At 40.3% G+C, this 26,504-nt stretch overlaps 1 protein-coding gene across 1 annotated transcript in view; it reads left to right on the forward strand.

Annotated features, from left to right (window-relative positions):
- Positions 1–25,522, forward strand: part of IL1RAPL1 (interleukin 1 receptor accessory protein like 1) — a 2,437,811-nt gene extending 2,412,289 nt beyond the window's left edge. The window contains exons 10-11 of the mRNA XM_069761543.1: positions 22,143–22,313; positions 23,652–25,522. Of these exons, the coding sequence (XP_069617644.1) occupies positions 22,143–22,313; positions 23,652–24,370 (890 nt within the window). The 3' untranslated portion in view covers positions 24,371–25,522. The remainder of the gene's footprint in view (positions 1–22,142; positions 22,314–23,651) is intronic.
- The last annotated feature ends 982 nt before the right edge of the window (positions 25,523–26,504 follow it).

The following is a 26,504-nucleotide window of genomic DNA, read 5'->3' on the forward strand; positions in this document are numbered from 1 at the left end:
ATTTTACCAAATGCGGAACGGTATAAACGCCTCCCCCAAAAGAAATTCATGAATAGCTGTTTTTTGGTCATTCTGCCTCACAAAAATCGGAATAAAAAGCGATCAAAAAATGTCACGTGCCCGAAAATGTTACCAATGAAAACGTCAACTCGTCCCGCAAAAAACAAGACCTCACATGACTCTGCAGACTCAAATATGGAAAAATTATAGCTCTCAAAATGTGGTAACGCAAAATATATATTTTTTGCAATAAAAAGCGTCTTTCAGTGTGTGACGGCTGCCAATCATAAAAATCTGCTAAAAAACCCGCTATAAAAGTAAATCAAACCCCCCTTCATCACCCCCTTAGTTAGGGGAAAATTAAAAAATTAAAAAAATGTATTTATTTCCATTTTCCCATTAGGGTTAGGGCTAGGGTTAGGGTTAGGGCTAGGGTTAGGGCTAGGGTTAGGGTTAGGGCTAGGGTTAGGGCTAGGGTTAGGGTTAGGGCTTTGGTTAGGGCTAGGGTTAGGGTTAGGGCTAGGGTTAGGGCCTGGGCTAGGGTTAGGGTTGGGGCTAGGGTTAAGGCTACATTTAGGTTTGGGGCTAAAGTTAGGGGTGTGTTTGGATTAGGGTTTCAGTTATAATTGGGGGGTTTCCACTGTTTAGGCACATCTGGGGCTTTCCTCCAAACGCGACATGGCGTCCGATCTTAATTCCAGCCAATTCTGCGTTGAAAAAGTAAAACAGTGCTCCTTCCCTTCCGAGCTCTCCCGTGTGCCCAAAGAGGAGTTTACCCCAACATATGGGGTATCAGCGTACTCAGGATAAATTGGACAACAACTTTTGGGTCCAATTTCTCCTGTTACCCTTCGGAAAATACAAAACTGGGGGCTAAAAAATTATTTTTGTGGGAAAAAAAGATTTTTTATTTTCACGGCTCTGCGTTATAAACTGTAGTGAAACACTTGGGGGCTCAAAGTTCTCACAACACATCTAGATAAGTTCCTTGTGGGGTCTAGTTTCCAATATGGGGTCACTTGTGGGGGGTTTCTACTGTTTAGGTACATTAGGGGCTCTGCAAATGCAATGTGACACCTGCAGACCATTCCATCTAAGTCTGCATTCCAAATGGCACTCCTTCCCTTCTGAGCCCTCCCATGCACCCAAACGGTGGTTCCCCCCCACATATGGGGTATCAGTGCACTCTTTTGGGGTCCAATTTCTCCTGTTACCCTCGGAAAAATACAAAACTGGGGGCTAAAAAATAATTTTTGTGGGAAAAAATTTTTTGTTTTATTTTTACGTCTCTGCATTATAAACTTCTGTGAAACCCTTGGTGGGTCAAAGTGCTCACCACACATCTAGATAAGTTCCTTAGGGGGTCTACTTTCCAAAATGGTGTCACTTGTGGGGGGTTTCAATGTTTAGGCACATCAGTGGCTCTCCAAACGCAACATGGCGTCCCATCTCAATTCCTGTAAATTTTGCATTGAAAAGTCAAACGGCGCTCCTTCCCTTCTGAGCTCTCCCATGCACCCAAACAGTGGTTTACTCCCACATATGGGGTATCAGCGTACTCAGGACAAATTGTACAACAACTTTTGTGGTTCAATTTCTTCTCTTACCATTGGGAAAATAAATAATTGGGGGCGAAAATATAATTTTTGTGAAAAAAAATGATTTTTTATTTTTACGGTTCTGCATTATAAACTTCTGTGAAGCACTTGGTTGGTCAAAGTGCTCACCACACCTCTAGATAAGTTCCTTAGGGGGTCTACATTCCAAAATGGTGTCACTTGTGGGGGATTTCAATGTTTAGGCACATCAGTGGCTCTCCAAATGCAACATGGCGTCCCATCTCAAATCCAGTCAATTTTGCATTGAAAAGTCAAATGGCGCACCTTCGCTTCCGAGCACTCTTATGCACCCAAACAGTGGTTTACCTCCACATATGGGGTATCGGCGTACTCAGGACAAATTGTCCAATGTTTGGGGTCCATTTTCTCCTGTTACACTTGGTAAAATAAAACAAATTGGAGCTGAAGTAAATTTTTTGTGAAAAAAGTTAAATGTTAATTTTTATTTAAACATTCCAAAAATTCCTGTGAAACACCTGAAGGGTTAATAAACTTCTTGAATGTGGTTTTGAGCACCTTGAGGGGTGCAGTTTTTAGAATGGTGTCACACTTGGGTATTTTCTATCATATAGACCCCTCAAAATGACTTCAAATGAGATGTGGTCACCAAAATAAAATGGTGTTGGAAAAATGAGAAATTGCTGGTCAACTTTTAACCCTTATAACTCCCTGTGCTGATGTAAAGTAGACATGTGGGAAATGTTACTTATTAAGTATTTTGTGTGACATATCTCTGTGATTTAATTGCATAAAAATTAAAAGTTGGAAAATTGTGAAATTTTCAAAATTTTCACCAAATTTCTGTTTTTTTCACAAATAAACGCAGGTAATATCAAAGAAATGTTACCACTATCATGAAGTACAATATGTCACGAGAAAACAATGTCAGAATCACCGGGATCCGTTGAAGCATTCAAGAGTTATAACCTCATAAAAGGACAGTGGTCAGAATTGTAAAAATTGGCCCGGTCCATAACGTGCAAACCACCCTTGGGGGTAAAGGGGTTAAGTGGAAATTAATTCTAATTGAATTTTACAAAAATCCATATTCTCCATATTATCTACTTTTTGTAACTAGCTCTGCTTGAATTTTGCAAAATTTGCAATCAGTTGCTGTTGCAATTTTATTGAAGTTGTAGAGAACAAGCAAAAGATTACAATAAAAAAGCACATAATACTCTCCTCAGTGCTCACTTTTCTGGGAAATAACTACCTATTATGCCCACTCTCTAGTCCACACAGCTGCTTTTCACAGTTGTACACCAATATCTTCACTCTAGAATAGGACTTCCAGTTGTGACCAGGCTACAAGTCATGGTCACTGCTGAAAGTTCTCTAATGTATTAAAGACACCAAGTCTCGGAGGTTACAATGCATCATAATGTCATGATGCACCATGAACTCCATAGCTAGTCGCCACTGAAAGCCCTGTTCAAGTAAAATGACAGTGTTGCACACACACACACACATATATATATATATATATATATATTTTTTTTTTTTTAAAGAAGATGCCCAGAAGACTAGACAGGTGGGCAGCAGGCATTAGAGGCAGCTGAGTGTTGGAACGGGTGAGTAGGTAAGTATTTAGTTTTTTTTATTCTGTACATGTTTCATTTATTAAGCTATGGGGTCTCGAGTTGCATAAGATGCCTGAAATATCCCCACTAAAGTGCATATTTTACATTGATTTGACATACTTGTTATATACTTGCAACAGAGGAATAAATGGCACGGTTCAGCAGTTAGAAGGTAGCCACGGAACTTGTGAGAGTGTTGCAGACTAGTTAATTTTTACATTGTGTCATCTATTTCTGCACTGTGTGCTTTTAAATATCCTATAATCATTTCAGTAGAATAATGATGCAATAGCCTACACTCAGGTTAATGTAGGTGTGGGTAGATGACATGATGTAAACATTAACGAAGCGGCATCACTCGGAAAAGCCATGAGGCTTCTTCAAGCTGCTGATTGTTAGGAGTGAAAAATATTACACCTCCACCATTAATATTGCAATCTAGGAAAATCACTGGATTACAATATTACAATATTAAAGGAAAATCCCTGGAAAAAACCTTGTTATAATACAGTGAAAATTTAAAAAGCAACTGTTAGGGCTAGCAGAATGCCCCTAAGAATAATATGAAAGGTATCAGGTGCGTTACTTGGTAATGGCGGACACTATATGGCGGTATAACATGATCACACATGGGTTAGCTTCACCCGGTATGAAAAAAGTAGATGAACCCTGAACTGCAAAGTGAGCACTAGGACGAGATCACAGAACTCTGCCCCAAGTAGTGGGGGAAGAGTCCCTCTAGACCACTAGTGCTCGGCGCCACTACTGTGGTGGCAGGGAAAACAAAATAAGCATTTACCGCATGAGAGTGCGTACAATGCCACTCTGGCAGTTGCAACTAACCACCCTGACTAGGACCAGGAAAGCGCACTAATTGCATACTGCGCCACACTGGCGGTCGCTGCTGGTCTGGCGCAGCAAGAATTGTGCTCTTGTGCTTGGATAGCACTGTCAGGCTCTAGGTAGCTCCAACATTCGCAAGAATTCAACAACACTAGGAATGGGAATGATTAAGGAGCATTCACTAAAACAGGCATACATATACACAAACATGATAATAGGTTTATACTAGCACATGGACGTGCGGCCATGCGAACCTCCAGGACCTTCCTATTGGGCCAATAGGAGCTGCCACAGGACCTGATCATGTGACCCCTGACCTCCAATGAGAGGTCTTCTTTTGGGCATGCTCAGAAGAAGAAAAACTGGACTTAGTGCCAGAAGCGCCTGCTCGCCGCTGATGAGTGCTGGTTATAATGGCTGAACCTGGAAGGGCAGCAGTAACCAAATGCACAGTATCTGCTTGAGTCATGCACTGGGACCGACGTCTCCGCTGAGCAGGCTCCACTGTAGCTGGAGGAGAATGGGAGACTGCAGCGGAGGTGGTTCAAGATTCCCCTGTGCAGCGGCGGGAACTCGACACCTAATATTACCCCCCTCCTAGGGCCCCCTCCTTGGGCCTTGCTCCGCTCAAAGGCAGCAATGAGCTGCAGAGCCCGAATGTTCTCAGCGTTCACATGACAGCGTTCACCTCGTAATCGTCCATGGACGAACCCAATTGCCCAGCAGACTACTCATAAAACCGGGACATGTGAACAGGTTTTAGGAGGGACACATGAAAGGTGTCGGTGATACCTAGGTGTGGAGAAAGGGCCAGACGGTAGACCACAGGAAAAACCTGTTCCAGGACCTTGAAGGAACCGAAGTAGTGAGGCGCAAACTTAGTGAACTCAACTCGCAGCCTGGTATTACGGGCAGAGAGCTACACTAAGTTACCAGGAGCAAAGGTTGGAGCGGGGTGCCGATGTGCATCGGCGGAGACCCTCATTCTCTCCTTGGAGGCCCGGATGGCATCCTTAGTGTGGTCCCAAATGTCATGTGCCTCCACAGCCCAGTCGGCCACCCTGGAGTCGATGGAAGATGCAGGCATGGGCACAGGAACCCACAGATGCTGGCCATAATTAAGGAGGAATAAGGTCTGCCCAGTGGAGTCAGCTACGGCATTGTTCAGTGCAAACTCCACCCATGGTAGCAAGGATGCCCAGTCATACTGCCTGGCAGAAAAAAAATGTCACAGGTATGTTAGCAGGGTCTGGTTGGCCCTTTCTACCAAGCCATTCATCTCGGGATGGTATGCTGAAGAGAGATTCAGCTCAATGCTGAGTAGATGACAAAGCTCTCTCCAGAACCGAGATGCAAACTGGGGACCCTGGTCACTAACAATTTTGTCTGGCATACAATGTAGGCGGAAAATTTGCTTAATAAACAACGCTGCCAAGGCCCGTGCAGAAGGTAGCCGTGGAAGAGGCACCAAGAGCACTATTTTGGAAAAATTGTCGGTGACTATTCAAATAATGGTGCAGCTACGGGACTTGGGTAAGCCCACCACGAAGTCCATCCCGACCATTTCCCAGTTCCTGTCCGCCACCATCAGGGTGTAAAGTAACCCAGCAGGCCATTGTCGAGGAGACTTATTCTTGGAGCAGGAGTCATACACCCGAATATAGTCTCCGACGTCACAGGCCATATGCGGCCAACAGTGCGTCCTCACCAGAAGCTCAGATGTCCTCTTGGTCCCAAAATGTTCACCCACCCTGGATGAGTGAGCTCAAAAGAGAACCTCAGGTCACAAATTAGATGGCACAAAAGTCTTGCCTGAGGGTACAGACTCTAGCGAAACCTTGGCCACGGTCCTCAGGCTCTCCGAAGGGACAATTAGCTGCGGCTCCTCCTCTACTAATGACACTACGAAGTGGGAGAAAGTGTCGGCACGAATGTTCTTCTCCCCGGAAAGATAATGGAGGGTGAAGCGGAAATGGGAGAAGAGCAAGAACCATCTAGCCTGGCGAGAGTTTAGCCACTGGGCAGTCTGCAAATAAACCAAATTTTTGTGGTTGGTATACACTTGGAAGGGAAAATGAGCCCGCTCCAGGAAGTGTCTCCACTCCAAGAAGGCCAACTTCATAGCTAGCAACTCCCTGTCCCCGATGGAGTAATTCCTCTCCATGGTAGTGAAGATCTTGGGAAAAAGCAAGGATGCTTCTGACCTTGAGCATCCTTTTGGAAGAGGATTGCTCCAGCACTGACGGATGAGGCATCCACCTCCATTATAAATGGTTTATCTACATCCAGGCGATGTAGGATGGGAGTGCTAGCAAAATGAGACTTAATAGAAAGGAAGGCCTTGGAAACTTCCCCTGACCACAATTTGGGATCTGCTCCCTTCTTGGTGAGGGCTACCAAGGGATCTACCAAAGTTTAGAAGTGAGGAATGAACTGGCGATAATAGTTAATGAACCCCATAAAGCACTGCACCGCTTTGAGAGAATGGGGTTCCTGCCAGTTGATTACAGCCTGTAGCTTGGCAGGATCCCTAGCCAATCCCTGGGCGGAGATTATATAGCCAAAGAAAGGTAAGGACTCCTGCTCAAACACACATTTCTCCAACTTGGCATAGAGGGTGTTTGCCCATAGGCGGTCGAAGACTTTGTAACCATCTCTCCGGTGAGAATCCAAATCTTGAGAGTAGATGAGGATATCATCCAGATAGACTACCACCGAGGTGGAGAGCATATCCCGGAAGATATCGTTCACAAAGTCTTGGATAATGGCTGGGGCATTACAAAGCCCAAAGGGCATAACCAGGTATTCATAGTGCCCATCCCTAGCATTAAAAGCTGTCTTCCATTCGTCCCCCTCACGGATGCAAATCAGGTTGCAAGCACCCCGCAGATCTAGTTTAGTAAATACCCTTGCTCCCCATAGCCTATCGAAGAGCTCAGATATCAGGGGCAGTGGATACTTATTCCTAATGGTGATGGTGTTAAGACCCCTGTAGTCTATGCATGGACGTAGTTCTCCGTTCTTCTTGTGCATGAAGAAAAACCCCGCCCCTGCAGGTGACACTGACTTCCTAATGAACCCTCTTGCCTAATTCTTCTGGATGTATTTGAGACATTGCCTCCATCTCTGGGAGAGACAGTGGATAGACCCGACCCCGGGGAGGCTCTGCCCCATGCAAGAGATCCAAAGGACAGTCATAGGGGCGGTGAGGCGAAAGGGTCTCCACAGCCTCTTGGAGAACACATCCACATAGGACCAATAGCGCTTGGGGAGAGAGGAAAGATCTGCGGGTACCTCTGTCGTGGCAACCTGAACGCACTCCCTCAGACATCTGCCCTCACAAGATTCACTCCATCCCAAAATTCTCCCTGAAGACCACTCTATATGTGGGGAGTGGTAACATAACCAGGTCATCCCAAACAGTATCTCTTCTATTCCCTCGGGAATGACAAGAAGAGAAATAATCTCCTGATGGGATGGAGACATAGATAACGTAAATAGGATGGTCTGGTGTGCTATTTGTGAGGGCAGTGTCGACATATTTACCACTCATACAGTCACCGGCTTGGCAAGCATCACCAGGGGTATTGCATGACGTTGGGTGAAGGCAGAAGACATAAAATTCCCCTCAGTTCTGGAATCCACACAAAGCTTGACTGTAAGAGTGGAAGGGCCTAAGGTGATTGTCCCTTTGAAGGACACTTTGGAGGAAAACGCCGCTGTATCTAGTGAACCTCCTCCTATGGTTACCAGACACGGTCGTTTCCCAACCGCTGGGGACATTTCATGGCATAATATCCTGACTGCTGGCAGACATTACAGACCATGGTTATTCGAGCGTTCCGGGACTTAGGTCTCACTCGAAAAACCTCCATAGCCTCATGGGGCTCGGACGCCTGAACCAGGGATTCCAGAGGCTTGGCAAAGGTAGGAGCCAACCGAAACATCTGCCTACACTGGGTTCGCTCCAACCTTAGTTCAATATGCTAATTTCTGCAGGGTTCTCATATACTTTGCAGGCATCACAAAACCGTTCATGTGTTGTGACAATTCTGTGCAGACAATAACATGACAAATCTGCAATGTGTGCAAAGGCCCTTAATAGTCTATATTTATCAATTAACGAACTGCAAAGTGAATGAACATTAGCATGAAATCAGCAAACAATAACAGTCTTCAGGAGCAATGGTGGAGACTAGGGTTGAGCGAAACGGATCGTTCATTTTCAAAAGTCGCCGACTTTTGGCAATGTCGGGTTTCATGAAACCCGACCCGATCCCTGTGTGGGGTCGGCCATGCGGTACGCGACTTTCGCGCCAAAGTAGCGTTTCGTATGACGCGCTTGGCGCCATTTTTTTCAGCCAATGAAGGGGCGTGGGCAGAGTGATGACATAGGTCTTAGGGGCGTGGACGCCTATCGCCATGTTGTCGCTTGTGCGCTGTAGCGATTTGCACTGTGTAACACCAGCTTTTCAGTTCAGGGACGGACGGAGGGGGAGAGAGAGTGAGAGAGAGAGAGGGAGAGAAAAAAAAAAAAAATTCCCATTGGCTTTGCATTGGGTTTCGTGTTTCGGTCGATCCTCGACTTTTCGCCATAATCGGCCGATTTCACTCGACTCGACTTTTGAGATAGTCTGGTTTCGCGAAACCCGGCTCGACCCTAAAAAAGTCAAGGTCGCTCAACCCTAGTGGAGACTCAGCACTGGACCCTGCAATGGTGAGTAAGGCCCCCTTCACACATCCGCTTAACAAATGTATGAGTGAGATGGTCGGTTTTTATTATGTAAAGTATTTTCTGTTGGCCGTACATGTGTATGTGTGCATAATCAATGTGCATCCTTGTGACATCCATATGCCATCCACGTGACGCATAATGGAATATAATGTAAAGTAGAAATTAATGAGTTTTATGTGTTAAATATTTGCAAAGTTATAGGTAAATAGATAGATAATAGATAGACTGAAATAGATATATGTAAGATATATAATGTGTGCCTTGCAAGTGTAGCTTACTGTATTACGTACTTACCTAATAAATAAAAAAGTAAAAAAAATTAGGTGAGTTCTCCCCTATTTTTGATAATACTGCAAAGGTAAAGCAGACAGCTGCTATCTGATATTATCTGTATGGGAAGGTCCATGGTTATTGAGCCCTTCCCAGCCTCAAATTACACTGGTCTACAAAAAAAAAAAAAATTGGGGGCATGGACTTTAAGAACAGTGTTAGACTAATTTCAGGGTGCTGAATTCAAATCTGATCTTATAATTTCTCTATCACATCATTTTTTTGGGGCTACAGGTATATAGCCCATTTTCAAGAATTCCATGATAAATATAAGTAGTGTATGAAAAGTGCCGGTTTATACCGTTCACTAAGGTAAATTTAGTTTTCATTTAGTCTCCCAATAAATGTGAGAATATCTTTGTTTTCTTTGAACATGCAGAATTCCCATTTGTTATGATAACACCCTTGTTTTCTGTGCTGCTGGGACAGTAGAGCTACAGCAGAGCATTGGGTGAAAACTGAATGGCCTCAGCGACAGAGTTTGGCATCTGGTGATAAGAATATCATCCATGATCCTCTAGTGGATAGGAAGGACATTGTCTTTCCTCCCTTACACATAAAACTTGGATTAATGAAGCAGTTCGTCAAAGCTCTCAATCACAGTGGAGAATGCTTTAACTATATGTTCAACTTTTCCTGGTCTTAATGAAGAGAAGAAAAAGGCTGGAATATTTGATGGACCTCAAATAAGAACACTTATGAGAGACCCAAATTTTATCACATCAATGAATGAGACAGAAGAAAGAGCTTGGAATGCATTTTGTAATGTGGTGCAGAATAAGAAAGCAGACAACTATGAAGAGATTGTGGAAGAGCTACTAATGAGTCTGCGAAATCTTGGATGTAGAATGAGTATCAAGATTCACTATTTACACAGCCATTTGGAGTTTTTTCCAGAGAACCTTTGGGATGTGAGCGAGGAACAAGGGGAGCATTTTCATCAGGACATTAAAACAATGGAAGAACGGTATCAAGGCCGGTGGGATTCACATATGATGGCTGACTATTGCTGGAGCTTGATGAGAGACAACCCAGAAGCCAAGAATAGAAAGTTCAAATAACTGCCATTTGCCATTCATCTGTGTGCCATATATATGTGTTTTCATATTTTGCAGTTTAATTCTGTATGTATATTTGATTTACTGTACATAGACTTTGTAGTCTGTTATTCCTTGATTAAAAATATACAAAATGTAGTATCGAAAATCATGTGTTTTTATCATAAAACATTAGATAGGAATAATTTTCATCAAAAATTGAAAATATCTCGAAATCCTGATGTGATAGCCAAAAACGGAAAAATTGACTTAAAATATGTTCTGAAACCTTTTGCCAGAAAAATTGTGTTGACCAGTGTTATCAGCCTGCAGCTGTTCCAGAACTGAAGCAATGTATAAGATGAGCACTTCCTGATGGCCTGGTGCATTGGCAATTAGGGTAATGAGGCTTGGGGTTGATGTCAGTTGTGAATTGTCCAAGAACAAAGCTGACATCAAGGCCTTGTATTAGTAATGCAGAGGTGTCAGTCAGACACCCCCATTACTAACCCAGGAAAAAAGTAATAAAACACATAAAGATATCATTTATTTCAACAAACACTCCCTGACATTCCCTGGTTCACCATTTTATTAAAAAAAATCTCAATGCAGGTCCAATGTAGGTAAGCAAATCCGATATAGTCCAAGGAAATCTAGTGAAGTCTATTGAATCCTCTGTACAAAGCCAATGGAGCCTCATTCTTATGCTCCATAGTCTTTTCAAATAGCCATTTACAAGTCACACTGCGCTGTACAACACCTGATGACACTAAAAAGTGGTGACATCAATAAGGTTATTGCATACTGCCCTCTGCATGACCCATCGACACTGATGAGCGATAACATTACTGATGTCACCACTACAGAATCACCGGGTCTCGCACAGAATAGTGTGACCCAAATGTGGCTGCTTGCAAAGACTATGGAACATCAGAAAGAGGACTCCATCGGATTTGTAGGGAGTATTTGATGGTATTTGCTGCATTTTCTTGGGCTACATTGGATTCACTTGAGCTATATCGGACCTGTGAGGGAACTTTTTATTTAGAAAGTGGTAAATGAAGGAAAGTGTGTTTTTGCTTCTCTGTGTTTTGTGTGTATGTTCTTTTCAAGTTTACATTTGCTGGACTATGTCAGAACTGCGCAGGATATATATAAATTTTAATAAAGTGGTGAATCAGGGAAAGTATTGGTGTTTATTTAAATAAAGTATTTTTTGTGTGTGATAGGGATGTCTAAAAACATCTCCATTACAAGCACCAAAGCTTGATGTCAGCTGGGTTTTTGGACAATTCACAGCTGAAATCAACCTCAAGCCCCATTATTCTGATTACCAATGTACCAAAGGATCGGGAAGAGCTTATCGCATGTGATGCTCCAGTTTTGGTGTGACTGGTGACTGATATTTTTTGGCTGGAAAGAGCCCAATAACCATGGACTTTACCAGTCTGGCTAATATCAGCTTTCAGGTGTCTGCTTTACCTCTGCTGGTTACCAAAAATGGGGGACCACACATCATTTTTTTTATTTCTTTATTTATGTATTAGCTTAATACATGCACAGTAAGCTACATATGTAAAGCACAAATTATATATCTCACTGATATCTATCTATTTGCACATGTTTAACACATAAAAATCAGTCATTTCTATTCTGGAACATGTCATAGGGATGGTGCATGGATGTTATCCATGTGCTGTACACATTTGCATGGACCCACAGAAGTTTATAGGTCCTTGTTATATATGCTGCCAGAAACAATGGACATGTCTATGTGTGAGACACATGGAAACATGGTCCATGTGAAAACACGTACATTTGCGCAGCCCCATAGGTTATAATGAGTACTTGTGTATATATACAGTGGGGCAAAAAAGTATTTAGTCAGTCAGCAATAGTGCAAGTTCCACCACTTAAAAAGATGAGAGGCGTCTGTAATTTACATCATAGGTAGACCTCAACTATGGGAGACAAACTGAGAAACAAAAATCAAGAAAATCACATTGTCTGTTTTTTTAACATTTTATTTGCATATTATGGTGGAAAATAAGTATTTGGTCAGAAACAAAATTTCATCTCAATACTTTGTAATATATCCTTTGTTGGCAATGACAGAGGTCAAACGTTTTCTGTAAGTCTTCACAAGGTTGCCACACACTGTTGTTGGTATGTTGGCCCATTCCTCCATGCAGATCTCCTCTAGAGCAGTGATGTTTTTGGCTTTTCGCTTGGCAACACGGACTTTCAACTCCCTCCAAAGGTTTTCTATAGGGTTGAGACCTGTAGACTGGCTAGGCCACTCCAGGACCTTGAAATGCTTCTTAAGAAGCCACTCCTTCATTGCCCTGGCGGTGTGCTTTGGATCATTGTCATGTTGAAAGACCCAGCCACGTTTCATCTTCAATGCCCTTGCTGATGGAAGGAGGTTTGCACTCAAAATCTCACGATACATGGCCCCATTCATTCTTTCATGTACCCGGATCAGTCGTCCTGGCCCCTTTGCAGAGAAACAGCCCCAAAGCATGATGTTTCCACCACCATGCTTTACAGTAGGTATGGTGTTTGATGGATGCAACTCAGTATTCTTTTTCCTCCAAACACGACAAGTTGTGTTTCTACCAAACAATTCCAGTTTGGTTTCATCAGACCATAGGACATTCTCCCAAAACTCCTCTGGATCATCCAAATGCTCTCTAGCAAACTTCAGATGGGCCCGGACATGTACTGGCTTAAGCAGTGGGACACGTCTGGCACTGCAGGATCTGAGTCCATGGTGGCGTAGTGTGTTACTTATGGTAGGCCTTGTTACATTGGTCCCAGCTCTCTGCAGTTCATTCACTAGGTCCCCCCGCGTGGTTCTGGGATTTTTGCTCACCGTTCTTGTGATCATTCTGACCCCACGGGGTGGGATTTTGCGTGGCGCCCCAGATCGAGGGAGATTATCAGTGGTCTTGTAGGTCTTCCATTTTCTAATTATTGCTCCCACTGTTGATTTCTTCACTCCAAGCTGGTTGGCTATTGCAGATTCAGTCTTCCCAGCCTGGTGCAGGGCTACAATTTTGTTTCTGGTGTCCTTTGACAGCTCTTTGGTCTTCACCATAGTGGAGTTTGGAGTCAGACTGTTTGAAGGTGTGCACAGGTGTCTTTTTATACTGATAACAAGTTTAAACAGGTGCCATTACTACAGGTAATGAGTGGAGGAAAGAGGAGACTCTTAAAGAAGAAGTTACAGGTCTGTGAGAGCCAGAAATCTTGATTGTTTGTTTCTGACCAAATACTTATTTTCCACCATAATATGCAAATAAATTGTTAAAAAAACAGACAATGTGATTTTCTGGATTTTTTTTTCTCAGTTTGTCTCCCATAGTTGAGGTCTACCTATGATGTAAATTACAGACACCTCTCATCTTTTTAAGTGGTGGAACTTGCACTATTGCTGACTGACTAAATACTTTTTTGCCCCACTGTATCTCTGGTATGTGTAAAAATGGATGCTACACATACCTGAGACACTTTCATGTGAAGGAGGTCAAAAGCACAGATCCTTTTTTTATAACAAACTGCAACGAGGTACAGATGCAAATCCAGCCAAAATCAGAAACCTCTTTAAGGGGTTTGATGTTTTATAGCGGTAGGCAAAAGTGGGAAGAAATGCAGTCAGAAACCAAGTACACTAATATCCCATACGCGGTGAAAAAATACAGTTTAGACTCATGGCAGGGCTTAGAATGAAAGAAGAGCCAATTTTGTTTTGAAGTGCAAAACTGACTGGATTAGCGGACGTGGATGTCAAAACAGCAGAAATCCCCACAAGCGACCCCATTTTGGAAACCGCACCTCTTGAGGAATTCATCCATTTTTAACCCTTTGAGTGACTCACAGAATTGTATTACGTCAAGCTGAGTTCATCAGAAATTATCATTAAACTCCATTAAAATATTGCTTTAGCTCCACATTTTTAATTTTCGGAAATGAGAAAAGGAGAAAATGAATGGAACAATTTGTTGTATAATTTCTCATGAGTATGTCAGCTCCCCAGATGTGGTCAGAAACTAGGAATGCAGTGATCATGTTGACACTAAATGCACCTCACAGAATTTTATGTAATTGGGCAAAGAAAGAATAATTATATTTTTAAAGCCAAAATTTTGTTTTAGCCCCAGATTTTATATTTTCACATGTGGAATTGAGTAAAAATGGCACCAAAATTTGTCACACAGTTTCTGCTAAACAAGGTTATACCCCATCTGTGGCTCTGCAGTACTGCTTAGCTGCATGGCAAGACTCGTGAGGGAAAGAGCTGGAAGAGTAGAGTTCTCCTTCAAATGAACCCTCTGGGAATTTATCTACAGCTCTAGTGATTATTTTGACTACATGGGTGTTTTCCAGAAACAAGCAGCCGTGTTGTTGCTGAGGGAAAATCACAAATCTGCCATTGTAGTGCCTATTCATTGTAGCACCCAGTACGTTGTAGTGCTCAAAAATGATGTCCGGCTCGTTCTTTTAAAGGCACACACCCATAAATTAAGTGGGCTCTCATCGCTCCAGAAATGCCAAATATGTGGACTCTAAATGTGGTTTAGGCACACTGGGGCTCAAAAGGAAGGGGGACAAAATGATTTGGGAGTGCAACATTTGCTGTATTTCTTTTGAGTGGAGCCATTTCTTTTTTTCCAGAACCTTTGTGCTACCAGCAATGTTGATACCCCCTATATTAATAGGAGACAGACTGAATGGAGGCTTGATTTTTTTAATGGATACATTTTACTTAACATTTTGTATAACAAAAGTTTCTGTAAAGCGCTGTGGAATAAATGGTGCTATATACAGTGGGGAAAAAGTATTTAGTTAGCCACCAATTGTACAAGTTCTCCCACTTAAAAAGACGGGAGAGGCCTGTAATTGACATTATAGGTAGACAAGGTGATTTTCTGTACTTGTTTTCTCATTTTGACTCTCGTAGTTGTGGTCTACCTATTATGTAAATTACAGACCACTCTCATCTTTTTAAGTGGGAGAACTTGCAGAATTGGTGGCTGACTAAATACCTTTTTTCTCCACTGTTAGTAAAATATATAAATAAATACATTTATCTTATGCTCTATGCTGAGTACTTACATCTGGATTTCCTTCTAAATCACCAAATGACGTGATTCAGATTAAACTCCTGAAGGATCCAATTACTATAATGAGACAGCAAGGTTACTAGAGACTCAGAAGTGCTCAAAAATATGACCTGACCACAGTTTTATGCACACTTAAAAGATGGACACCACTGGATCATAGGCCAGAGAGGATGAACATTGTCTCAATTAGCCTCATCAAAAATGTTTAATTCTTTTCATTTCCGATTTTTGAATTTTTGAGAGGCAGAATAAACAAAATCAAATATGGAAAAAATAATAATTTTTGCATCGCTTTATTTTGACTTAAGAGCTATAACTGTAATTTTTCTAGTGATTGAGTTATTGTTTTTGCTGGACAAGATGGCATTTTCAGCTATAACATTTTTATATACTGTACATTTGTCTTTTTGATAGCATTTTATCTTACTGTTTGTTGTATGGTGAAAAAGCATATTTTTTTTGCCACTTTTTTTTCTTTGGTGTTCACTCAAGGAGTTGTATAGATTAAATTATTCTGGATGTGGTGATACCAAATATGTGTACTTTCTTTGTTTCATTTTGTTTATGAATAAACATTTTTTTTCTTTTTATAAAAAACAAAAACCAAAAAACTAACAATTTTTTAACCTTTTTTTGTACTTTTTATTGTTAACTTTTATCACTCTGATTTCTAATATAATGTATTGCAGTGTATCAGCTATGCAATGCATTATATACAGTACAGACCAAAAGTTTGGACACACTTTCTCATTTAAAGATTTTTCTGTATTTTCATGACTATGAAAATTGTACATTCACCCTGAAGGCATCAAAACTATGAATTAGCACATGTGGAATTATATACTACAAAAAAGTGTGAAACAACTGAAATTATGTCTTATATTCTAGGTTCTTCAAAGGAGCCACCTTTTGCTTTGATGACGGCTTTGCACACTCTTGGCATTCTCTTGATGAGCTTCAAGAGATAGTCACAGGGAATGGTCTTCCAACAATCTTGAAGGAGTTCCTAGAGAAGCATAGCACTTGTTGGCCCTTTTGCCTTCACTCTGCCATCCAGCTCACCCCAAACCATCTCGATTGGGTTCAGGTCTGGTGACTGTGGAGACCAGGTCATCTGGCGTAGCACCCCATCACTCTCCTTTTTGGTCAAATAGCCCTTACACAGCCTGGAGGTGTGTTTGGGGTCATTGTCCTGTTGAAAAATAAATGATGGTCCAACTAAACACAAACCAGATGGAATAGCATGCCGCTGCAAGATGCTGTGGTAGCCATGCTGGTTTAGTATGCCTTCAATTTTGAATAAATCCCCAACAGTGTCACCAGCAAAGCACCCCCTCACCATCACACCTCCTCCATGCTTCATGGTGGGAACCAGGCATGTAGAGTCCACTGTTCACCTTTTCTGCTTCACACAAAGACACGGTGGTTGGAACCAAAGATCTCAAATTTGGACTCATCAGACCAAAGCACAGATTTCCACTGGTCTAATATCCATTCCTTGTGTTCTTTAGCCCAAACAAGTCTCTTCTCCTTGTTGTCTGTCCTTAGCAGTGGTTTCCTAGTAGCTATTTTACCATGAAGGCCTACTGCACAAAGACTCCTCTTAACAGTTGTTGTAGAGATGTGTCTGCTGCTAGAACCTGCGATTTCTGAGGCTGGTGACTCAGATAAACTTATCCTCAGAAGCAGAGGTGACTCTCGGTCTTCCTTTCCTGGGGAGGTCCTCATGTGAGCCAGCTTCTTTGTAGCGCTTGATGGTTTTTGCTACTGCACTTGGGGACACCTTCAAAGTTTGCCCAATTTTTCGGACTGACTGACCTTCATTTCTTAAAGTAATGATGGCCACTCGTTTTTCTTTACTTACCTGCTTTTTTCTTGCCATAATACAAATTCTAACAGTCTATTCAGTAGGACTATCAGCTATGTATCCACCAGACTTCTGCACAACTCAACTGATGGTCCCAACCCCATTAAAAAGTCAAGAAATCCCACTTATTAAACAAGACAGGGCACACCTGTGAAGTGAAAACCATTCCCTGTGACTACCTCTTGAAGCTAATCAAGAGAAAGCCAAGAGTGTGCAAAGCAGTCATCAAAGCAAAAGGTGGCACACATTTTGTTTAAAATTCCACATGTGTTATTTCATAGTTTTGATAAGTTCAGTGTGAAAGTACAATTTGCATAGTCATGAAAATACAGAAAAATCTTTAAATGAGAAGGTTTGTCCAAACTTTTAGTCTGTACTTTATGTTGATATTACACTGACAGAAAACTCTTAGACCATGCTCCGAAGGTTGACTTGCCATGATGACGACCCTGCTCTTGTGAGGCGCCGATCAGGGCGCCGATCAGACAGGAGATGTTGTCTATATCCATAGAGGCATTTAGGGAATCAAATAGCCGGGGGCCATACAGTCTCTGTTTCTGCTTGTGACAGATAGAGCACGACTATCATGTAAGTCATGTAAGTCAAGTCCCAGCAGTGAACCCACTGGCACATTGCACAACTTTCTAAGCCTAATGATGATTCATTTCAAAACCTGTATTGACTGAGGATGGCAGAGAAAACCAGGACATATGGGGTAGCTAGCTTTTCCTTGATAAGCTAGTATACTTCCAGTATGCTGTATAGACAGTATATGAGATGGGGCGGCACGGTGGCACAGTGGTTAGCACTGCAACCTTGCAGCGCTGGGGTCCTGGGTTCTAATCCCACCAACATCTGCAAAGAGTTTGTATGTTTTCTTTGTGTTTGCGTGGGTTTCCTCCGGGCACTCCGGTTTCCTCCCACATTCCAAAGACATACTGATAGGGAATTTAGATTGTGAGCCCCATTGGGGACAGTAATGATAATGTGTGCAAAACTGTAAAGCGCTGCGGAATATGTTAGCGCTATATAAAAATAAAGATTATTATTATTATATAAGCACTGCAACCTTGCAGCGCTGGGGTCCTGGGTTCTAATCCCACCAACATCTGCAAAGAGTTTGTATGTTCTCTTTGTGTTTGCGTGGGTTTCCTCCGGGCACTCCGGTTTCCTCCCACATTCCAAAGACATACTGATAGGGAATTTAGATTGTGAGCCCCATTGGGGACAGTAATGATAATGTGTGCAAAACTGTAAAGCGCTGCGGAATATGTTAGCGCTATATAAAAATAAAGATTATTATTATTATATAAAAATAAAGATTATTATTATTATTATTATTATTATATGAGATCAATTATGGAAAGCATTGCAATCCCCAAGTACTTGTCCTGTCACATACACTTTATACTTAATCTTTGATCTTTACCCAGACTTACTTTATAAGTAATTATTTCTTGCATGTCATCTGGCTTGTTTTATTAAGCAATTGACAACATATTTTATAAATGTCTTCTAAGAGCTTAAATGTTTGATGTAAGAGAGTGAAGAGAGTTAGAAAAAGTTGTATCACATTAATGTAATGTTTCTCTATATCACACTGTTGTACTTTTAACTTCATGTCTGGTAGTGAGTGGTAAGAGTGCTTTAGTTTACTCTTCATGCTTAAGAAGCCATCATCCTTTTAGTCTAAGTATATCAGTTGCATGGAGTGAGGTTATCTGGGCTTGATGTCACCTTTGTGTAGTCAAGTGACATCAGGCTCATGGCTTAGTAATGAAGAGGCATCGATAAGGCACCTATCCATTACTAATCCTATAGTAAAGATATATATCTTGGTACTGTGTTAGTCAGTAGATAGAAAAATATTTAGAATTGAGAGTCGTCAGTGGTTGATTCCTTTTAATGGCTAACTGAAAAGATGGTAACAAATTGCAAGCTTTCGAGACTACACAGGTCTCTTCATCATTTAGATTTGAGAGTCTGAGTCTGGGAATATAAACTGATGACGACCTTTGACAGTCTTAATGCAGGAATGAATGTGTCGCACGGATTTATGTCTTTTTACATCAACTAAGGAACTTGCCCCTCAGACTATGAGGGGTCATCACAACAGAGACCCTAATCAGAGGACAATAAAACAATCCTTATCTAAGAACTGGCCCAATATTTATGGACATAACTGTTTATCACTCATGGTAATTTTGCTTCATGTCACCTGCCTTATCCATGGTTTTTCTTTTTTTTTGTGCTATGTTGTGCATAAATATGTGATTCTTCAGAATTTTTTTTAGTCTTTGCCTGATGAAGAGACCTGTTTGGTCTCGAAAGCTTGCAATTTGTTACCATCTTTTCATTTAGCCATTAAAAGGTATCAACCACTGAGGACTCTGAATTCTAAATATTATTCCTATAGTTAAATGGTAAATAAAGACAGCCAGAATAAAATCTATTATTTGAAATAAAACTAAATGCACTTTTACTTTTTTATTTAAAATAACAAACACACAAATACAGTTATACTCACCTAATGCCTCATTCCACTGAATCCCTCATCTCCTGTGAAAAAAAACAAAAAACAACACAATCCCTCACCTGTCCTTCATTCTGTCCCGTGCTGTAATCCATGTCTGAGGGTTAAACAGTTTTCAACCTGGACGGTGCCAAGATGCGAACGTCTATGCTGAGAACCACTGGGAAATGAGCGAGCTCAGACTCAATGACTAGCAATGATGTAATTGAAGTTACCACAGGTCACTGAGGCTGCTTTCCCAGCCTGGCTAAACTGCTGTGACTTCAGAGAGATCCCCACTAGCACAGTGAGGAAAAGTCTCATGATGCAGAGCCGAGTTCACCGCAGTTCAAATTCACCGCACTGAAATTCTTCCTCTAAACTGTGGTGAACTTGCCTCTGCACTGTAAGACTTTTTCTCACTGTGTTAGTTGGGATCTCACCGAGGTCACCACAGTTCAATGGCCCAGTTGTGAATGCAGTCTCAGTGACCTGCAGTAACCTCGATGATGTCACCGGTTGTCACTGATGTTGCGCTCATTCATCAGTGGTTCTCAGCCTGGATGCTCGCATCTTAGCACGTTAAGGTTGAAGACTATTAATTCCCAGACATGGATTATGGCTTGTGATGAGCGAATATTGTATACTCGTTACTCGAGATTTCTTGAGCATGCTCGGGGGTCCTCCGAGTATTTTTTAGCACTCAGAGATTTAGTTTTCAGCACCGCAGCTGAATGATTTACAGCATAAATATATGTGGGGGTTGCCTGGTTGCTAGACACATGCTGGCTAACAGATGTAAATTATTCAGCTGCAGCAAGAAAAACTAAATCTCCGAGCACTAAAAAATACTTGGAGGACCCCGGAGCATGCTCGAGAGATCTCGAGTAACGAGTATGTTCGCTCATCACTAATTATGGCATTGGACAGAATGATGGACAGGTGGGGTATATTTATTTTTTATTTTTTATTTATTACATAAGATGAGTGTTTTGGTGAAATGAGTGTTAGGTGAGTATAAATGTGTTTGTTATTTTTAAATAAAAAAGTTAAATTGTATTTTGTTTTATTTAAAATAAAATGCTTTATTCTTTGTCTTCATTTACCATATAACTAAAGGATTAGTAATGGATGGGTGTCTTATAGACTCCTCTACATTACTAAGCCGTGGGCTTGATGTCATTGGACAATACAAAGCTGACATCAACATCAAAAATTGGTGCATCTAATAGAGGTGTCTTTTCTGGGTGGTTGCAAGCTGGTATCTTTACCAGCCTGAGAATGCTAGCCCCCAGCTGCCTGCTTTAGCAAGGCTGGGTGTCAAAATGAGGGGAAACCATTTTTTTTAAATTATTTATTTAAGTGGTTAAAAAAGTGTTTAATAACCAGCCTTGCTGAAGCTTACAGCTGAAGTTTGCGGCCCCAAGCTGTGAGTTTTGCATGACTGGTTATCAAAAATAAAGGGTAACCCATGCTGTTTTTTTAAACAAATTATTTAATTACAGCGCAGTTGCCGGCTGATGAATACTCCCATCAGCTGCTCTCACTGTTAATAGCGGCAGCAGGAATCGGCTGACTGAAGCAGTAGTCCCACCAACCAACACCAATGAGAGGAGGAAAACTTAATACCTCCGATCACAGCTGTGTGCTGTGGGAACCGCAGCTTTTTGACCAGTGGTAATGATTTTACAGCTGCTTATAAGCGGTGTTTGCCTTGCGGTCATGCACATTACAGTGTGGCAAACATTCAATGTTCGAGCCCTCTATGTAAGTGAATGGGGTCCATGTTCAGGTTCGGGTCCAAATACTGTTCTGGAACCTAAACCAAAACATTTTGTAACTGTTTAGCCGAACCAGCCGGATTTGAACATGCAGGTGTCCACCCATCTCTAATAATGATTTAGTGGGGTGAAGCCATGAAGTTATGTGAGGCCGCCTACTGTGCAATGGGAGTGCCAAAATGTTAAGAAGACAAAAATGAAAACTGGAGGTGAAGGAAGGAAGCGAGCCAAAGGAGGACTGTGTGAAAAGCTGCAGCACCAGGACAAATCTGAATCAACCTCTGAGCATAAGAAATGGCTTTTTCCAGCAACTTTCTAAAAACTTGACTTCGTTGTTTTTATCAATGATAGTTTTGAAACAATGTGTTGCAAGTATAATTTTTCTTCTTCTAGTTTATAATTGACATTGCAGTAATTAAATATCCTATTACTACAGGCATAACCATAGGACGACATTGGATGGCCCTTAAGCTCTTAACCCCACATCTTAAGGTGATAATTTATTTCTAATGCCAGCAAGGATTTTTTCAACTGCACAGTTGAAAACCTGAAAAGCAGTGAACATCTTGTGTTAAAGGTTCTAATTTGATTTTACAATTATTCTTTTGATGATGTAATGGAAAACATGATACTATCCTCATGCTATTGATCATGGTGGCTGATTCTTAAGCTGTTTTGTACGTTGACATTAAGCTTTCCTTTTTTATTTCAGATAACAAGGATTTTGATGCATATTTATCATATACAAAAGTAGACCCTGATCAATGGAACCAGGAGACTGGAGAAGAAGAGAGATTTGCACTGGAAATATTACCTGATATGCTTGAAAAACACTATGGTTATAAACTGTTCATACCCGACAGAGACTTAATTCCAACAGGAAGTAAGTTGTGTGTATTTTAAGCATAATTATTTCTTTTAACAAAGGCCTTTAATGTTGTAAGAAAGGGTTAGTGTAATATTGTATGCTGGGAATTCCAACCTTTCAGTAGTTTTTTTCACACTCCCTTTACACTTTGGTGCATACAGGGAGACCTAAGCTGGAAACCTTACTCGATTATGAGTTTTTATTTTAACATGACAAATTTAGTTGACTCACCTTGGAAACCATTTTTAAATCAACCATGGCCCCCAAATTTGCCATTAGTATCTGCCAGAAGCATAACCCAGTGTATTGACTGTCATGTATCGCAGAGAGCCAATAATAATTATTCAGGTTTTAAGAAAAGTTTTTAATATTAATTAATAAAATAATGCATATTTTCCATCACCGCTTTCATAACAGATTAAAAGAATATTACTTATTATGTATACTATAAAAATAATGCATAAAATAGGTCCACTTATTAACAACTTGTTCCACAAAAATAAGCGCTCATATGGCTACATCAATGAAAAATTAAAACAGTCTTGACACTTGGAAAGAAGTGACACAAAATGGCATTTTCTACTAAAATTATTTTTTTATGTGCAAACCTACCAATATTTGATATTACCACACTTGTACCCAAACAAATAAATAGTCACTATGCTAATTTATAAAATTGCTGATTTTTCCCTGCATGCTAAAGTACCACTCCAGTATTTTTTTCATTTCAGCACTGGAGTAGTAATCTATATTCCCTATCCCTAGTCTTATACTAATCAGCCGCTGTCTTCCTCTTTTACTGGCACCGCTCCAGTCAGTCTCCAGCAGTTTGTGACCTGCCGGGTGGCTCAAGTGTTTGCTGAGCAATCCAGAAGTCACAACTTGATGTAAATTTATGAGAGACAAAACAAAGCCTGAACAAGACCCTTATAGACTCACACTGAGAGGGTGTAAGTGGTCTCTGTGACTTCCAGTCAGGCAGAAGTTGCAGTAACAAGATGGCATCTTGTCACCAGAGTGGAGTAGAGAGAGCTGAAGACAGAAGCTGGTAAATATAAGACCAGAGGCAGGGAACTTATATTAGAAGCGCCACTTCAGCGGTGAAATAAAAAAACCTCTAAATTGGTACTTTAATAAACAATACCAATTTAATTGTCCATCAAAATGGTGACATTACAACAAATACAGACTCAGAAAAAAAAGCACCCATGCAGATTTTAGAAAACGGCATGGCTCTTAAAACACGATTTTGAAAACATGTCAAAAATAGACTATCTAGGAGTAATATCCTTAGAATTAGCTGAAAAATATGTTCCATGAATATTTCTACTAATTCTATTTTTTATCCCTCAGCATACATTGAAGATGTGGCAAGATGTGTTGACCAAAGTAAAAGGCTTATTATTGTCATGACTCCCACTTATGTTGTGAGAAGAGGTTGGAGTATATTTGAATTAGAAACCAGACTTCGGAATATGTTGGTCACTGGAGAAATAAAAGTGATACTGATTGAGTGCAGTGAACTACGTGGGATTATGAATTACCAAGAAGTGGAAACTCTGAAACATACAATTAAGCTCCTAACTGTTATCAAATGGCATGGGCCGAAATGCAGCAAGTTGAATTCAAAATTCTGGAAACGTTTACAATATGAAATGCCTTTTAAAAGAATAGAACCCATCACACATGAGCAGGTTTTAGATGTCAGTGAGCAGGGACCTTTCGGGGAACTGCAGACGGTCTCAGCAATCTCCATGGCTGCTGCCACTTCCACTGCACTAGCCACTGCCCATCCTGACATACGTTCTACTTTTCATAACACTTACAATACACAAATGCGGCAGAAACACTATTATAGAAGCTATGAATATGATGTACCTCCTACTGGCACCCTGCCTCTTACCTCAATAGGTAATCAGCATACTTATTGCAACATACCTATGACACTAATTAATGGACAGCGGCCACAGACAAAAACCAACAGGGAGCAGCACCCAGATGAAGCTCACACAAACAGTGCTATCTTGCCACTTTTGCCAAGGGAGACAAGTATATCTAGCGTCATCTGGTGACAGGAATGGTAGGGGCTCGTCAGCCCCCCACTACATAGTTGGAAGCGGAAAATGCAGTCTGGTGCCTGGAACTTCATCCTTGACTGCTGCTGTTAAACATGCATTACAATCGTAAACAATTGAGGAAAAACAGGGTCTTGTACATATTTTTGCAATTTATTTGTAGCATCAGTGTCTTCCTGTTTTACCCATGTCTCTTGCCATTGCATTTTTTACTTTGTTTTATATGTCAATGAAATTTGTCTAGTTAATTTTTTTTAAAAGAATAGACTGATGTATAGATAGGACACATCTTTTTTTCTGCCTTTGCTTTAAATATAGTTTTAGGATTCTCTTTCATTTTTCCCTATTTTTTGGAATTCTTGGTCAACCTACTGGATAAGGAGGAACATTCATTTATTGGCTTTTTTAGAATTATACCTAAATGGTCTTCACTGTCAAAGGAGGAAAGTACAGTATGAAAGATTCAAAGGACTCATTTTTTAAGATAACCAGCAGAGCTCACTTTTTATTCCATTTGCCCAGCCTACCCGATGGCAGCATGCTTGGTTACACTTCAAGATGGTCTGATTGTTTAACTTTCAACTAACTTACATGTCTGTCAAACAACAAGATACCTGGTCTGTATTTATTGCTTTGCAGTAACATAGATCCTAGAAAGCAATTTAATGGAAACTGTATTTTTTTTATTTACCCGCCATTAAGTTTTTTTTTGTTGAAGTTGCTTTATATATACATTTTGGGGGAAGGGAGGGCGTAATCATCCAAGTTTATTCTTAATATTTTTTTTTTCTAATTTGAGATATGTCTTGATATGCTACAGTACTCTAGCCTAAAGCTACTTGCATCGTTGAAGTTATTTTTGTATGGTGGATTCCATACCAAAGCAGAGAAAGACCTTGTTACTATCACAGACTCCTGTAATACTTTTCAAATTGTTTTTGCCTTATCGGTATTCATTCTTCAAAATTTAACTTTATCAGCTTAAAGGCAATTTAAAATAGAACTCAGGAGGTAATGAACGCCAGATGTGAACGTCAACATGCATAAGCCTTTCCAACAGATTTGCTGTTTATAAAAATTAATCAGACCTAAAAATGTTAAACTCATTTTATTGAATAAAGAAATATGTTTATTTTTAAGAAAAAAAGGCTTCTATGTTTGAGAGGTGAAATACTCTGTGTTTACCATTATTTCTAAAAGTGTGTATGTTGTGCAGTGCTTTGACTTTACATTATATTGGTTCACAGCTGTGTCTTTTCAACAATTCGCAACAGTTTGTTTTATAAAAAAATATATTAGATCATACATATCACAAGATCTGGACAAAATACTATGAAGATGGAATTTAAATGCTGATGATGATAAATTATTTAGCAGAGGTAATAGTTTTAGTGATTTACAAGACCAGAGTAGAAGTAGTGTTCCAAATATTATGATATGGTACAGACAGATGAGTCATTGATTTATCAGAGAACCAATAAGAAGATTTCTTGATACCTAATTTTGGTTTTGAAAATGTACTGATAGATCACATACAATAGAACACACTAACTCACATGACTGCATGTAAAACTAACTAGTCTCAACACATAATGTGCACATGTTTCACCAATAATAAAATTATGCTCATTTATATTATTTTTTGCATGTTTTTTGGATGGAGTGAATTTCTTATCATGTTTTTTTTTTAAAACAAAAAGGTCTGGAAAAAAAAATCACAATTAAAATGCTATAAAATTCTGTTAAAAGTATTCTTGTTTGACTTAATAATTAATCATTTATTTAGATTTTATTTTACTTTTTTTTAAATGATTATGTTAAGGGCAAGATATGACTCAAGCAATTGGAAATGGGACCTGACATAATTTGCCACATTTTTTAGTTAGTCATTTCAGACACATTAGTTATATGCATTTTACTTTTCATTCTCTTTAAATCTTTTTTGTGAAATAAAGTAATTTTTTTCATTTTCACTAATTTTGAGTTAACATTGTCTTAAATTGGCGCTGAAAGTAGCAACAAGTAGCAACATTTTAATTTATCAAAAACATTAAAATATTGGAAAATGCAAATGGACATATATATCACTAAAAGAGAATATGCTTAAAAACAACTGGTCAATTAGGGAAAT

The sequence above is a fragment of the Ranitomeya imitator genome, chromosome 3 (assembly GCF_032444005.1).
Source record: "Ranitomeya imitator isolate aRanImi1 chromosome 3, aRanImi1.pri, whole genome shotgun sequence".
Classification (NCBI taxonomy): domain Eukaryota; kingdom Metazoa; phylum Chordata; class Amphibia; order Anura; family Dendrobatidae; genus Ranitomeya; species Ranitomeya imitator.